Source organism: Porites lutea, chromosome 13, assembly GCF_958299795.1.
Source record: "Porites lutea chromosome 13, jaPorLute2.1, whole genome shotgun sequence".
Lineage (NCBI taxonomy): Eukaryota > Metazoa > Cnidaria > Anthozoa > Scleractinia > Poritidae > Porites > Porites lutea.
In genome coordinates, this window is record NC_133213.1 from 14,826,087 (window position 1) to 14,839,432 (window position 13,346).

Here is a 13,346-nt window from a genome sequence, read left to right on the forward strand (position 1 = left end):
TTATTACCCCCGCAGGGATTTCGCCCAGAAGGCAAAATCCCGAGGAGGCACTCTAGTAACTCGCGCATATATTAAGGAAAGTACTTGCAGTTGATATATACAGTCATACAGTCAATATAGAAAAAATGTCGATTTGCTTGAACAAGGGCCGCGAGGAACCGGTGGGTAATGATGACGTTGCTATTGTTTGCGCCCGCAAGTACGAAATGGTTTAAGGATGACGTAAAACACAAAAAATCCCGAAGGGACCGCTTATAATAGGTAGATTTTGTGACATTAATTGTGCAGTCATACTTCGATACTCTTCGGCTTTACGTGTTATCAGTGACATTCTGTGGAGTAGTTGTTATGAAAGTTATGGACCAAAAGACACTCGTTAAGCGCAGATGAAGTTATAAGGTGCGTATTAATAACAGTGTACATTTTAACATCAAGTGAGTTTTGCCAGACACGAGTTCACAAATCTTTGATTGGAAACCTTGCCAGACACTCTTTCTCGTTCTTTGACCGGGATAAGACTCGGCCCCAAAACAAGCACGAAGAGTGAATGATTCAACGGCTAGCTTATCACTAGCAGAACGATGGACGATTACAGAAATTTGCCGATCACCAAATTCTGTGCTGACTTATTCCCTGCTCACAGATGTCCCTCCGCTATAAAGTTTAAAATAAGACTAGAATGGGCGAGCGTTATTTGATCAAACGTCGTTTTAATTTCTAAGGCTTACTTTCCGGCAAATAAAATGAATTAACTGTAAAAAGTGAAATCGAAATAGCGAAAAATTCAACTTCTAATTAAATATTTTCTTATGGTTTTATAGAATAAACTATTCTCGAAACTGAGAATGTTTTGATCAAAGCTGTGTAAATCGAACCGAAACTGTGCATGGAACCTTGCGTTTCCTGAATTTATCTCACCTATTGTATGAAATAATATGTGTGAACATCTTCATTATGAAATCAGTATATTTCAAAGAGCTACACAACGAGCAAGAATACTACAGCCGGACAATATACAGAGCGGGGGCAGCTGTAGTGTCAACTATTACTAGTGATATGTGTTTTATGGACATCTGAGTTACCGTGGCAACGCAATGACTTGAGTATCCATAGAAAAACCTCTCGGAGCAAGTGAGAGAACCAATAACAAACTCAACCCACATTTGAAGTCGACGCTGGGATTTGAACCCTGGCCACATGGTTGGTGGGAGGCGAGTGCTCTCACCACCGCGCCACCCTTGCTCCCCAACTGGCTCGACGCTAACCCTGTGCAAATAAGTCTTCGGCGCTTTTATTCAGCGGCCACGACGGATTAAAAACTGGACTTTTATGATTTCTGAAAAAACTCCTGGTACCAAGAAATACAAAGGCAGGTTAAAAACGAAATGGCGTCATTGCGTTACCATGGCAACTCCGATATCAAGAAAACATGGGTCATAACAAATTTTCATCTTTATATAGTACAACTGTTCGACTAGGTGTTTCCTTTTTCACCCATAAGTTTAAAGTGTTGGTCCATTCGTAAGTAGGGCAAAAATAAAATAAAGCGTTTTCGTAAAATCACAGTGAAAGGAGGTGCATAAGTCAGCCTATCAAAATTTAGAACCATAGGAGTAGCGAAATTGTCATTTTTCATAGTTCAAATCGGTACTTTCTCGGTTTTTATCGATTTTTATTACTGTGGTTTGGCGGTTTAGAAGTAACGACGATGAAAATGATAGGTCAAAGAAATGAGTCCTCTCCGGGACTACGAGTTTTAAAACAGTTTGCTTTGAATTTTTTGTACTTATGTGTATTTGCCTTTTCTTAAGTCGTTGACTATGAAGGACTCTTAATAAAACAAATATTACTAAGACATTAGAGCCTATTGAAAAGCTGCGCAAAAACGGCATGAGCCCTGTGGATAGTGTGGGACCTTAATGAGGGACCCAGGTCTCGCGAATGTGACAATTCACAGACAAAAAAATATCGAACATTGGCTATTTACTTTGTTACTTAAGAGTGCATCCACGATACGACCAGGCAGGGGCGGCACAAGCCATCTAACCGATTTCGATGAAACTTGGCCAGTTTGAAGGGGTCCACCCAAAACTACTTCACTCCAAGTTTAAGGAAATTTGGTCGAAACCGGGGGGAGTTGACCACCCCCGCTTGTTTTTTTTTTTAAAAAATGACCAAAAAACACCTAAAAATTGGTCAAAAGTATTAAAGCTCTACTGCTAAAATAATTCCATCAAATCTTTTCATATTTTCAGTGAATGTTATCCTATCCAAAGACAATTTATTGTAACTGTTTCGTTCTTCTACGACAAGTTCCTATGACACAAGTCATCTCAGCCAAGACCCCCCCTCTCACCCAATAGTCAAAACTGTTGAAATATCCAAAGTTTAGGCCAAAATATCTCCAATGCCGGAGAATGCTTCAGAAAACGGAGCATACCGTCTAGAAGACGGGACTTCATACTAACAATATCTGCAAAAAAATCTTTGGGCACTCATTTAATTATTCCACAGGAGGACTGCAAACACGTCGTCCACCACAGGGTACCAGTGTCAATTTTGTTTTCATTATAACGCGCTAATTCGGTAATTATCGCACAAGAACGGACAGACAATGCCACAAAATGGTTACACGCCATACACTTTAATGAAATAGAACCATTTCTATGTAACTGCCTAAATAAAAAAAGGGCCCACTACAGGGTACCCACGTCAATCTTTTTTCTTTCCTTTCATTATAGTGCGCTAATTCGGTAATGATAACGTAGCAACAGACAGAAAATGCCTCAAAATGGTTACACACTATAAACGTTAATGAAATTGAACCAATTCAAAAGCTTTAGTTTGTCCTAAGCCATGAGAATAAGAATCGGCGGCCTTATGATGACCTCTATTATTGTATAAGTGAACTTCGTGACGAAATTTACTCTTCGCTAAGTCAAACACCTGAGTCACAGAACACTATCAAAATTACATTGTCTGTATTTGAACTTTAGAATGATTGTATAATAAAATTTGCTTTTGTTCGTCTGGTAAAGGAATAGTACAATTGCTTGAATCTTGCACGCCACATTGTATCTTGATACAGAAAACGTTATCCAAAAGAATTCCCTTTTCTGAAAATAAATTGATTTGCTTGCGACTCAAGTCGGTTGCCTAATACGCCTGAAAAGGAGAAAAAAAGGAGAAAAGCGTTTGGCTGTTTACAGCCAAACGCTTCTTTTTTTCTAATCCCTGGAAATTACTTCCTGGCAAGCGCATACATCTCTGTAATTTGATAGCTTGATTCGATTTTCCATAATAACTACAAACAGAACAAACGTTCGCTTTAAAAATACAAATTGACGCGAACGAATTGAGTTGTTTTGTTTTATTCTTTAAAAACGGAGTTTTTACATGTATAAAGGTTTGGCGATCGTAAATGTTGAATTCGGGCTTAGGATATGTAATAGACCTAACAGCCCAGTGTTGAGATTCACACGCTTTCTATAAATAGACCGTTGATTGGAAAAAGCGTGCACGCGCATGGATATTTCAAAGTGTTCCTCACATGTGCCGATCGGTTAGAGGTATAGGATGTAGAGGTGAAAAGGTCTCTCGTTAAAAACGATGTCGCAGTTTTCGTGCTCTTTTGCCGTGCACTGTACCAATGAGTGTGACGTATCAACTAGATACCCCGATCGTACACAGTTTTTTCCTTTGAATTCTTGCGTCAGTGATGTAAAGGCGCACTTGAGAGAATTGCAAACAACACAATCATGTGTAGCCTCTGAGAGAGAGCTGATACTTGCTCGTGTCGGTTTGTTTGACGAGGAGGGTAAGGATATGGTTATTTGCCCAAAGCATCGCGTTTTACTTGGAGCAAAGTATTGTCCTTCAAGAAAATGCCAGCATCCGCTTCATGGTCGCCGTAAGGGTAAAGTGTCCAGAGGGGTGAACTTGAAAATGTCGAAAGAGATAAAGGAAACGTGGGACGTTTTGGTTCCCGTAGGCTCAGGTAAGCGTGATCACTGAAGGTAAATACGGTACTTATACATGCTTTGGTTTCTTGATGATTAAGCCTCATGTAAGGGAATCAAGACAGGATTCCAATCACTGTATTCCAGTATTTGTCAGGGGACTTGGGTTCTTTTTCAATCATTAGTGGGATTCCGGATTCCACTAGCAAAATTTTCTAGGATTCCGGAATCCGGATTCCCTTACATGGGGCAAATGATTGACTAATACACAAGCTTAGTCAATTGTCTTATTAATACATACACAAGTGGAAAGGAGTTTTTTTGTCTTTCTTTTTTTTTGGCGGAGGTGGGGGGAAGGATGGAAGATCTTGTAAGAAATTAATTATGAGTTATAGGGTATGATATTTATTTCGCAAAAGAATAACAAACAAACAAACAAATAAGCGATTGTGTGGTGAATTTTGATCTACAAGAGTTTAAATCTATTTTTAAATTTACCAGGTCAATTTGCCCTTCCGTTGTTTTCCTTTCTGTATCTTAGCTAGTTACGTTCTAACGGTAGCCGATAGTTTTAGGTTCCTGCTTCTAATCGGTCATTTTTCTCCAGGAGGGGAGGGGGATAGGGCAATTCTCTCAAAAGCTACAGTGATTATACAGATTTTTTTGGGCGAAACCTCAGGGCCAGGCCTTTTAATATAGAGCCCGGTGTCAATTAAGAATGAGTGTTCTAGAACGGGGCGTGGAAATAAGCGCCTCACTGAAAAATTATCAGATTTTTGTTTAAAATCCGCACTGGAATTGCCGCTAATTATACATTTACTGATGGCCTACGCTGGCCTACCACATCGCGCGGACTTCTAGTATTTTCTACAGCACTAATCACTAATACTTCCAACAGGGGCCCTCTTTTGACTAGGAATGGCGGCACAAACCTATTTAGAATCTAGCTTGGTAAAATCCCTCCCTCTAGGAAATATTAGAATGCCTAAATGGATGCAGGCAAGCCGTTTATTGCTTGGGAAAAGTTCCAAACAGGTTTGTTCTATTCAGCCTGTTACCACAAACTAAAAAACCATAATGCTACCAAAACTCATTTTAGTTTTATTCTTGTACGCAGGGGTTTGTAGACAATGCCGTGGTGACCATCTAAGAACTCTAGGTTCTACTGACGCGGATTCCGAAGTACAAGATCCCGGACTGGCGTCCACGTCTCACCCAGAGCCTCAGATTCACGAACCTTCATGTTCTACGGAGTCTGCAGAGGAAATAGTAGAGCCACCACAGTTACTACCGCCTGCTACAGAAGAATCAGAACAATTGTCTGCTACCCCTGTCCTTCACGTAAGATTCCAAGAAGATCTCATTAGTGAGGTAAGTTCTTCTTCGGCAGTGTGTGAATGAGTTTACTGATTTCAAAGGGGCGGGACGTTTGCGTCACTTGCTTTGTAATTGTTGTCATAATCCACTGATCTTTAGAACAAATCAGGAAAGGAGGGAGAGGGGTCGTTGTTGCTTGATGCATTGGGCGTAATGTTGGTTCTCACACTAATTTGCATAGACTTTGAATAAAATCGGAATAGTTCGTTAAAATTGGTTGTTATACTGAGAGTCACTATATGGTTGAGTCATAAAATTTTCTCCTTTCAAAGAATGCCTGTCTTCGAGTATGCTTTGCGGTCGTGGTTTCGAATGTTGCTCACTCTTATTTATCGAACTTCCTTTGAAGCATAAAGCGCGAAATTTAACAAAATATAATCATCAATAACTCGTAACAATTACTATTCAAAGCTCATTCTACTCCTGTTATTAATCTTAGAGAGGTTTGAGCAGATTCATATAGCGTTCATAAACAAAGCCAACCGGCGCAAAGCATACCGGCCAACAGGAATTCTTTAATGTAAAACTTGTGCACGCTGACTATACGGTAATGATGCCAAACTGATGGAATAATTAGATACTTCCTAGATACAGCTTTTTTCTCTTCCAGCATAGCGATCGCGACTCAGACCCCAGCGATCGCCATTCAGACGCTTTGTCGCGGACGTCTTCTGGATCCCAGGAATCTCTTGGCGCAGCAGAGACGTCGGCAGAATGGCAGCCCACCCCTCAAATACAGCACCGCCTTTACTACCTTAATAATTTCCTCAGAATGGCTACTGAAGGCAGGGTCAGCCCGGTGAGGTCACAGTGCCAATGTGACGTTCTTACTATGTCATCCAGAACCCAGCGCTACTACCGGAAAAAAGCGGAGCAGGCTATCGAAGGCGTGCTTGAATCCATTGCCCCTGGCAACGCCTCCTGGCTCTACCACCAAGTCATGCAACGGCGGATTCGTTTACAAGCGGCCGAGGGTATAGTCGAAGACACGCTGGTTGCCAGACTGGTGATTCTGTATGAGGAAGCCGCCAATTGGTACACGAGACAACAGATCCTGTCGCTTTTCGTGAACGACTACTCGAAGAGCGAGCTATTGGCTTTGATTCCGGGTCTCTCAAAATGGAGAATCGACGAGGCAAGGAAGCACGCTTTCCAAACTAAGCCCGGGCAACCCATTGACCCACCAAGGATCACCAGATGCCGTTTGGATGCTGTGAAAGTTGACCACTTTCTTGACTTCTTGTCCAGTCCATCAGTTCTTCAAGATGTGGCATATGGCACCAGAACTCTTAAACTGGAGAGTGGAGAGAGCTTAGAGATCCCGAACATGGTGCGCACACTTATATCCTCCCACCTAGTACGCATGTACCTGAACTTTTGTGTAGAGTCCAATTTTGAGCCTCTCGGACGCTCCACGCTCTTCAATATAATCAAGGTACGGATTATAAAACGTTCGTAAAGGACGAATTTTGATCAGGGTTAATTGTAGTTGTAGTAGTGGTGTAGTAGTAGTAATGGTTTGCATTTAGAAATTAGTTTGAAACGAAAGCATTTTGTTTCTCTTCAGGTTTGTGGGGCTTCACTAAAGAAATCGTTAGCCGGTCTTGATAGCACTCAGACAGATGGGGTACAGGCGCTCGCCACTCTTGAAGACATCACTCATCAACTCAAACAAGCCGGTAAGATACAAACACCTTCCATTATTACTGTAGGTGCACGAGTTGTCACAACTTTTAATAAGCTGACGGAGTATCAATATTTATTATTGTGTGTATTTTTTCTATCACAGGACTGGATAGCACAATGGCCGATAACATTCTAATGCGACTCAAAGCAGGTCGGCAGTATCTGAAGACGGATTTCAAGATCCACACAGCCAGCGAATCCCCGTGCGCAGATCACTGCAGACATAACGAGCCGCACCGTCTTAGCAACCAAAAACATTTTGTTTATCAAGCTGAGATAGGGGACTAAAAGTCCCCTATCTCAGCTGGATACTCAGAAGCTTGTAACATTCACTATTCCATTTATCTCTGATCATATTTCGCATCTAATACGATAGAGGCGTCAATTTTCGCGCCATCATGTCATCATTCTAGGGCGAGAAATTTAATTAAAAGCGCGGCATTCAACAAATGTACGGCTCACGTTTCGGCTAAAATTATTCAGTGCCGTCAAAGAAAAAAACGTATTATTAAGATCTGCGTATAAAGTCGATCACATTGCAAACACAGACAAAAACGCTTAAATATCTCCTACGAAATGAACGGCTGAGTTTCTTTTTTCTACGGGTCAAACTGCTACTATATATCCCAGAAGCGCTCAGGCATAATAATATGCCAGGACTTCTACCTGGATGAACCAGAAAGGATATAGAACAACTGCCTAAATTTTTTTTTTACGGCTACGGGTTGAAATGCTAAACGTGTTATATATCCTAGAAGCGCTCAGGCATAATAATATCATGCCAGGACTTCTACCTGGATGAACCAGAAAGGATATAGAACAACTGCCTTTTTTTTTTTTACGGCTACGGGTGGAAATGCTAAACGTGTTATATATCCTAGAAGCGCTCAGGCATAATAATAACATGCCAGGACTTCTACCTGGATGAACCAGAAAGGATATAGAACAACTGCCTAAATTTTTTTTTTACGGCTACGGGTTGAAATGCTAAACGTGTTATATATCCTAGAAGCGCTCAGGCATAATAATAACATGCCAGGACTTCTACCTGGATGAACCAGAAAGGATATAGAACAACTGCCTTTTTTTTTTTTTTACGGCTACGGGTGGAAATGCTAAACGTGTTATATATCCTAGAAGCGCTCAGGCATAATAATAACATGCCAGGACTTCTACCTGGATGAACCAGAAAGGATATAGAACAACTGCCTATTTTTTTTTTTTTTTTTTACGGCTACGGGTCGAAATGCTAAACGTGTTATATATCCTAGAAGCGCTCAGGCATAATAATATGCCAGGACTTCTACCTGGATGAACCAGAAAGGATATAAAACAACTGCCTATCTTTCCTTTTTACGGCTACGGGTCGAAATGCTAAACGTGTTATATATCCTAGAAGCGCTCAGGCATAATAATATGCCAGGACTTCTACCTGGATGAACCAGAAAGGATATAAAACAACTGCCTATCTTTCCTTTTTACGGCTACGGGTCGAAATGCTAAACGTGTTATATATCCTAGAAGCGCTCAGGAATAATAATATGCCAGGACTTCTACCTGGATGAACCAGAAAGGATATAGAACAACTGCCTGTTTTTTTTTTTTTTACGGTTACGGGTCGAAATGCTAAACGTGTTATATATCCTAGAAGCGCTCAGGCATAATAATATGCCAGGACTTCTACCTGGATGAACCAGAAAGGATATAAAACAACTGCCTATCTTTCCTTTTTACGGCTGCGGGTCGAAATGCTAAACGTGTTATATATCCTAGAAGCGCTCAGGAATAATAATATGCCAGGACTTCTACCTGGATGAACCAGAAAGGATATAGAACAACTGCCTATTTTTTTTTTTTACGGTTACGGGTCGAAATGCTAAACGTGTTATATATCCTAGAAGCGCTCAGGCATAATAATATGCCAGGACTTCTACCTGGATGAACCAGAAAGGATATAGAACAACTGCCTATTTTTTTCTTTACGGCTACGGGTCGAAATGCTAAACGTGTTATATATCCTAGAAGCGCTCAGGCATAATGATAATATGCCAGGACTTCTACCTGGATGAACCAGAAAGGATATAGAACAACTGCCTATTTTTTTTTTTTTTTTACGGCTACGGGTCGAAATGTTAAACGTGTTATATATCCTAGAAGCGCTCAGGCATAATGATAATATGCCAGGACTTCTACCTGGATGAACCAGAAAGGATATAGAACAACTGCCTTCTTTTTTCTACGCGTCGTAGTTCTAAAGGTGTTATTCTTAGAAGCGCTCAGGCTTAATAATATGCCAGGTTTCCAGCGACTGACTTTAGCTGATTTTGCGGTGCGCAAGAATGGATAATTTACCCGACTTGTAAACAGATATTTCCTTCAGCCGATTGTGCCTCATGCAGGAGAATGTCATGTCTGCGTTGTTTTGTTTCCACTGAAGTTTTATCAAAAAAGCTTAAGCGAAAATAGGAAGATCGCAATTTATACTCTTACGAACTATAAATTAGGGCTGACCTGGAAGACGCGTTGAATTGTGCCGCCATCCTTCAAAATATAATCTGGCTGCGTTTAGGGAGACAATTTCTTCCTCCATCCAGATTTACTTGGTATATGTGTTTGCGAGAATCTTCAGACAAAGAATTGGGTATACACTGATTCGAATGGCTTGGCGATACTAAGTGCTTAAGTCTACTTACCGATTACAACATGTTTTGGAAGTATTGAGAAGCGCGCCAAATGAGGTTGCCACACCGTTCTCGAGCAAACACGGCGCGACCTGGATTGATAAAATTACCATTACATGCAGCTATCATGCCAGTGATTTCTCCTTTCGTCGCATAGTGAATAGTTTGTGAGCACATCCTCGACTCTCGAAACATTTGTCTTGCGCCGCTTTCGAAGTTGCTTCTCCCGCGAACCATAGGTAGATTTCCCGCTTAACATAATGTCTGATAATTTATGCAAAAGTTGACCTCGTGAAAGTCAGCAGTGCATTAATCGACTCAAAAATAAACAGACTTCCTAGAGGGTTTTGAACCAGTTTTAATTAAGGTACTTTACGAGCGCTGCGGTAGTTGACCGCAAAAGTGTTACGGTGATGGATACTCAACTGGATGATTACGTCACTTCATAGCAACCAGACGGTACGAATTTTTTAACTTCCGGAGCGCTGAGGCTCGTAGTGTGTTCGCCCTCAGTAGGACAGAGAAAGAGTACAACGGTCAGTGCCAACATCAGCATACCATAACCTGTGACCGGTGCGAAGACCTAAAGAATGCTGTCTCAGATCTGCAACTAGCGTTGGATTCAGGTGAAGTACATCTAAGGTAAGAACATCTTTGTGACAGAAAAGCAGAGTTTAGCATTTATTGTCAACTAACAACCTAATCCCCAGGGCGCTTTATATGAGTTTCAGTTAGAAATTTTAAATTGCTTTGTGTGGTTCTAAACCTAATGAACATATATGTTTTAAATGAAACGCAGTTTACGAAAAAAGTGAGATAGTCATCATTGTTTTTTGATAAAACGGCTCCAAAGAAAAATTTCTGACGCTATCGCGCCGTGATGTTGACAAGCTCTACTCTTTCCCTTTTTAGTCCTGATAAGCGAGAGGAGTTACAGCATGATTTGAGCTGCGCTGCGCCGAGCATAGAAGATTGGAAGTCGCACGTTCTCCGTTCAGTTCACCAGGATGCGGCCAAGAGCGAAATTGTTGATAGCCTGAAACCATCACAGGTTCTGCTAATAATAGACGGGGCGATGAAGTTTATTCCCACCAGCTTTCGCGAAACGCAGCGCGACTGGTTTGGAAAGAAGGGGAAGTCCTGGCATCTCTCGGTGGCCATCACTAAAGCAGAAGATGGAACAATTGAGGTAGAAATCATGTGCCTACTCTTCTGTCTTTATCGCTCACTGACCACTATAAACTAGTTTCTCGTGAGCGCGGTCTTTGTTGCGCTAACCGATTGCAAAATTGGATAACTGATAAGAATGCCAGGCCGAGAAAAGACGCGAAAGCTTAAATTCGTAATAGTGAATTTCAACATTTCATTGCTTTCGACACTTATATCAAGATAAAACGTTGGCGACGCACGTAAGCGCGCGCAAAAGCGCATGGGACGGAGTACATTTTTAATCCAAATAAAAGGCCATAAACATTCTCGAAAAAAGCAGACCTTCCCGGGTGTTATCTCTGTTTCAAGTCAAAATGCGCAGGTTAATACTCCATTAGCCCTTGACTGTGACCAGGTCCCTTGGCGCACTATTCATGGTAAAAAATGCTTTACTATTATGATTTTCAGACACGTACATATATCCACTTATTTGATGAATGCAATCAAAACTGGTTCAGCGTTGCCTCCATCATCGAAGATTCACTAACCACCATGAAGCGACAGAAACCTAGACTGAATGAAGCTTTCCTAAGATCTGACAACGAAGGCTGTTATCACTGCGCATTTCTTCTTCTCAGTCTTCCAAGCCTTGGACAGCGGGTTGGTGTCCGCATAGCTCGTTATGACTTCAGTGAGGCCCAAGCTGGGAAAGACATATGTGACCGCCGAGCCGCCGCATTGAAGAGCCACATTAGGCGCTACATTAATGAAGGCAATGACGTCAAGACAGCAAGTGACATGAAAGCTGCTATTGACTCGCATGGGGGCGTCAAAGGCTGCTACTCAGTGGTGTGCAAGGTTGACGAAAGGTCCCAAAACATGACCAAGCACTCGCTGAGTGGCATACAGTCTTTGAACAACTTCGTGTTCACTGAAAGTGGAGAGATGATCGCTTGGCGGGCCTACAATGTCGGACCCGGAAAGGTCTTTTCCGCGGCGTCGCTAGCGCGTCTCGGTACCCCTCAAGGCCCGACAAACTTACAAGTTCTCCAGGCATTCAATAGTCCTGACATACTGACTGGTGTCTTCCGTGCATCTTCCAGCACGCAAGAACAGCAGCCCGCAGCACCTCCAACGGACCCTATAGCCGTAGAACGGATTCAGCTTGAAGAAGAAGAGCCTGTGGCCTTTGGCTGCCCAGAGGAGGGTTGCATAAAAGTTTACCACAGTCACAGCAACCTTCAGCGTCACCTCGATGCCGGGAAACACCTTCTCGCGTTAGAGAGAGAGTCTACGTACGACGTGATAAAGAAAAAGTGGGCAGAGACCTGCAAGTCAATTTCTGGTAGCTACGTGGAAGCAGCTCAGCCGCCCACATCTGCATCCGCCTCAGTTTCCCACAGCCAGTCGGAAGACCCGCTGCCAACAGCTTACATGGGCTGGGCATTAAAAAAGACCAAGAAGTCTGTTCATTTCACCACTAAAGTGCGCCAATTTTCGCGTGAAGTCTTCCTTCAAGGAGAGGACACCGGGAATAAAGCAGCGGCTGAGGATGTAGCAGCACGAATGAGGTCCGTGCGAACCGCTGAGGGAACGAAGGTATTTACCAAAGACGAGTGGCTGACATCTACCCAGACCTCCGGATATTTCAGAATGGCCGCATTAAACAGGAGTGGGGGTCTTCATAGAAGAGAGGAGGTGAGGGCAGCGCCAACAGAACCGGTACCCGAGGGAGGAGAAAGCGAAGATGAGGAGGAAAACCCATATGAGGCTGAAGCTCCCCTTATCAGAACACGGCTTCAAATCAGGAGGGAGCTAGAACTGTAACTTTACTTTCGATGAGAGTGTTTGTCTGTTTGATTATATCTATTTTGACTTTTGTCTTTGATAGTTCTTACAAAGGACAGTTCTTTAGGGCACAAGTCACAAAAACACGAAGTTGATTTTGTTTTCAGTATAGCAAGGTCTTTCTGATAAAGTTTTCTGCATCAAGATGCAATGTGGCGTGCAAGTTTCAAGCAAATGTATTATTCCTTTATTAGATGAACAAAAGTCAGTTTCATTATACGATCATTCTAACCTTCAAATACAGACAATGTAAGCATTGTGATAGAGTTCTGTGACTCTCGTGTTTCACTTAGCGATGAGTAAGTTCCGTCACGAAGTTCACTTATACAATAATAGAGGTCATCATTAAGCCGTCGATTGTCACTTTCATGGCTTAAGACAAACAAAAGCTTTTGAAATGGTTCAATTTCATTAAATTTTATAGTGTGTAACCATTTTGCTGCATTTTGTACCTGTTGCTGTCTTTATTACCGAATTAGCGAGTTATGATGAAAAAAAAAATGAAGTGGGTATCCTGTGGTGGGCCGAGTTTTTTTTATTTTAGCTATTAGATAGAAATGGTTCTATTTCATCAAAGTGTATGGTGTGCAACCATTTTGTGTCATTATTTGTCTGTTGCTGTGCCATAATTACCGAAGTAGCGCGT

At 41.9% G+C, this 13,346-nt stretch overlaps 2 protein-coding genes and 1 long non-coding RNA gene across 3 annotated transcripts; all 3 read left to right on the forward strand.

Moving 5' to 3' along the window:
* The first annotated feature begins 3,609 nt into the window (after positions 1–3,609).
* On the forward strand, positions 3,610–6,652 carry LOC140922419 (uncharacterized). The gene is made up of 4 exons (XM_073372405.1): positions 3,610–3,997; positions 5,077–5,330; positions 5,947–6,538; positions 6,585–6,652. The coding sequence occupies exons 1-4, from the start codon at positions 3,610–3,612 to the stop codon at positions 6,650–6,652; spliced, it is 1,302 nt and encodes a 433-aa protein (XP_073228506.1).
* Positions 6,653–6,696: 44 nt separating this feature from the next.
* On the forward strand, positions 6,697–7,236 carry LOC140923715 (uncharacterized). The gene is made up of 3 exons (XR_012164180.1): positions 6,697–6,771; positions 6,904–7,015; positions 7,126–7,236. It is a non-coding gene; the product is annotated as an uncharacterized lncRNA (long non-coding RNA).
* Positions 7,237–10,210: 2,974 nt separating this feature from the next.
* On the forward strand, positions 10,211–12,679 carry LOC140922420 (uncharacterized). The gene is made up of 3 exons (XM_073372406.1): positions 10,211–10,345; positions 10,616–10,892; positions 11,321–12,679. The coding sequence occupies exons 2-3, from the start codon at positions 10,779–10,781 to the stop codon at positions 12,677–12,679; spliced, it is 1,473 nt and encodes a 490-aa protein (XP_073228507.1). The 5' UTR covers positions 10,211–10,345; positions 10,616–10,778.
* The last annotated feature ends 667 nt before the right edge of the window (positions 12,680–13,346 follow it).

Coding starts and splice junctions, on each gene's coding strand:
- LOC140922420 (XM_073372406.1), top strand. CDS start 10,779: ATGAAGTTTATTCCCACCAGCTTTCGCGAAACGCAGCGCGACTGGTTT. Junction 10,893..11,320: donor CAGAAGATGGAACAATTGAG/GTAGAAATCATG, acceptor TATGATTTTCAG/ACACGTACATATATCCACTT.
- LOC140922419 (XM_073372405.1), top strand. CDS start 3,610: ATGTCGCAGTTTTCGTGCTCTTTTGCCGTGCACTGTACCAATGAGTGT. Junction 3,998..5,076: donor TTTGGTTCCCGTAGGCTCAG/GTAAGCGTGATC, acceptor TCTTGTACGCAG/GGGTTTGTAGACAATGCCGT. Junction 6,539..6,584: donor ACCAAGGATCACCAGATGCC/GTTTGGATGCTG, acceptor CTTCTTGTCCAG/TCCATCAGTTCTTCAAGATG.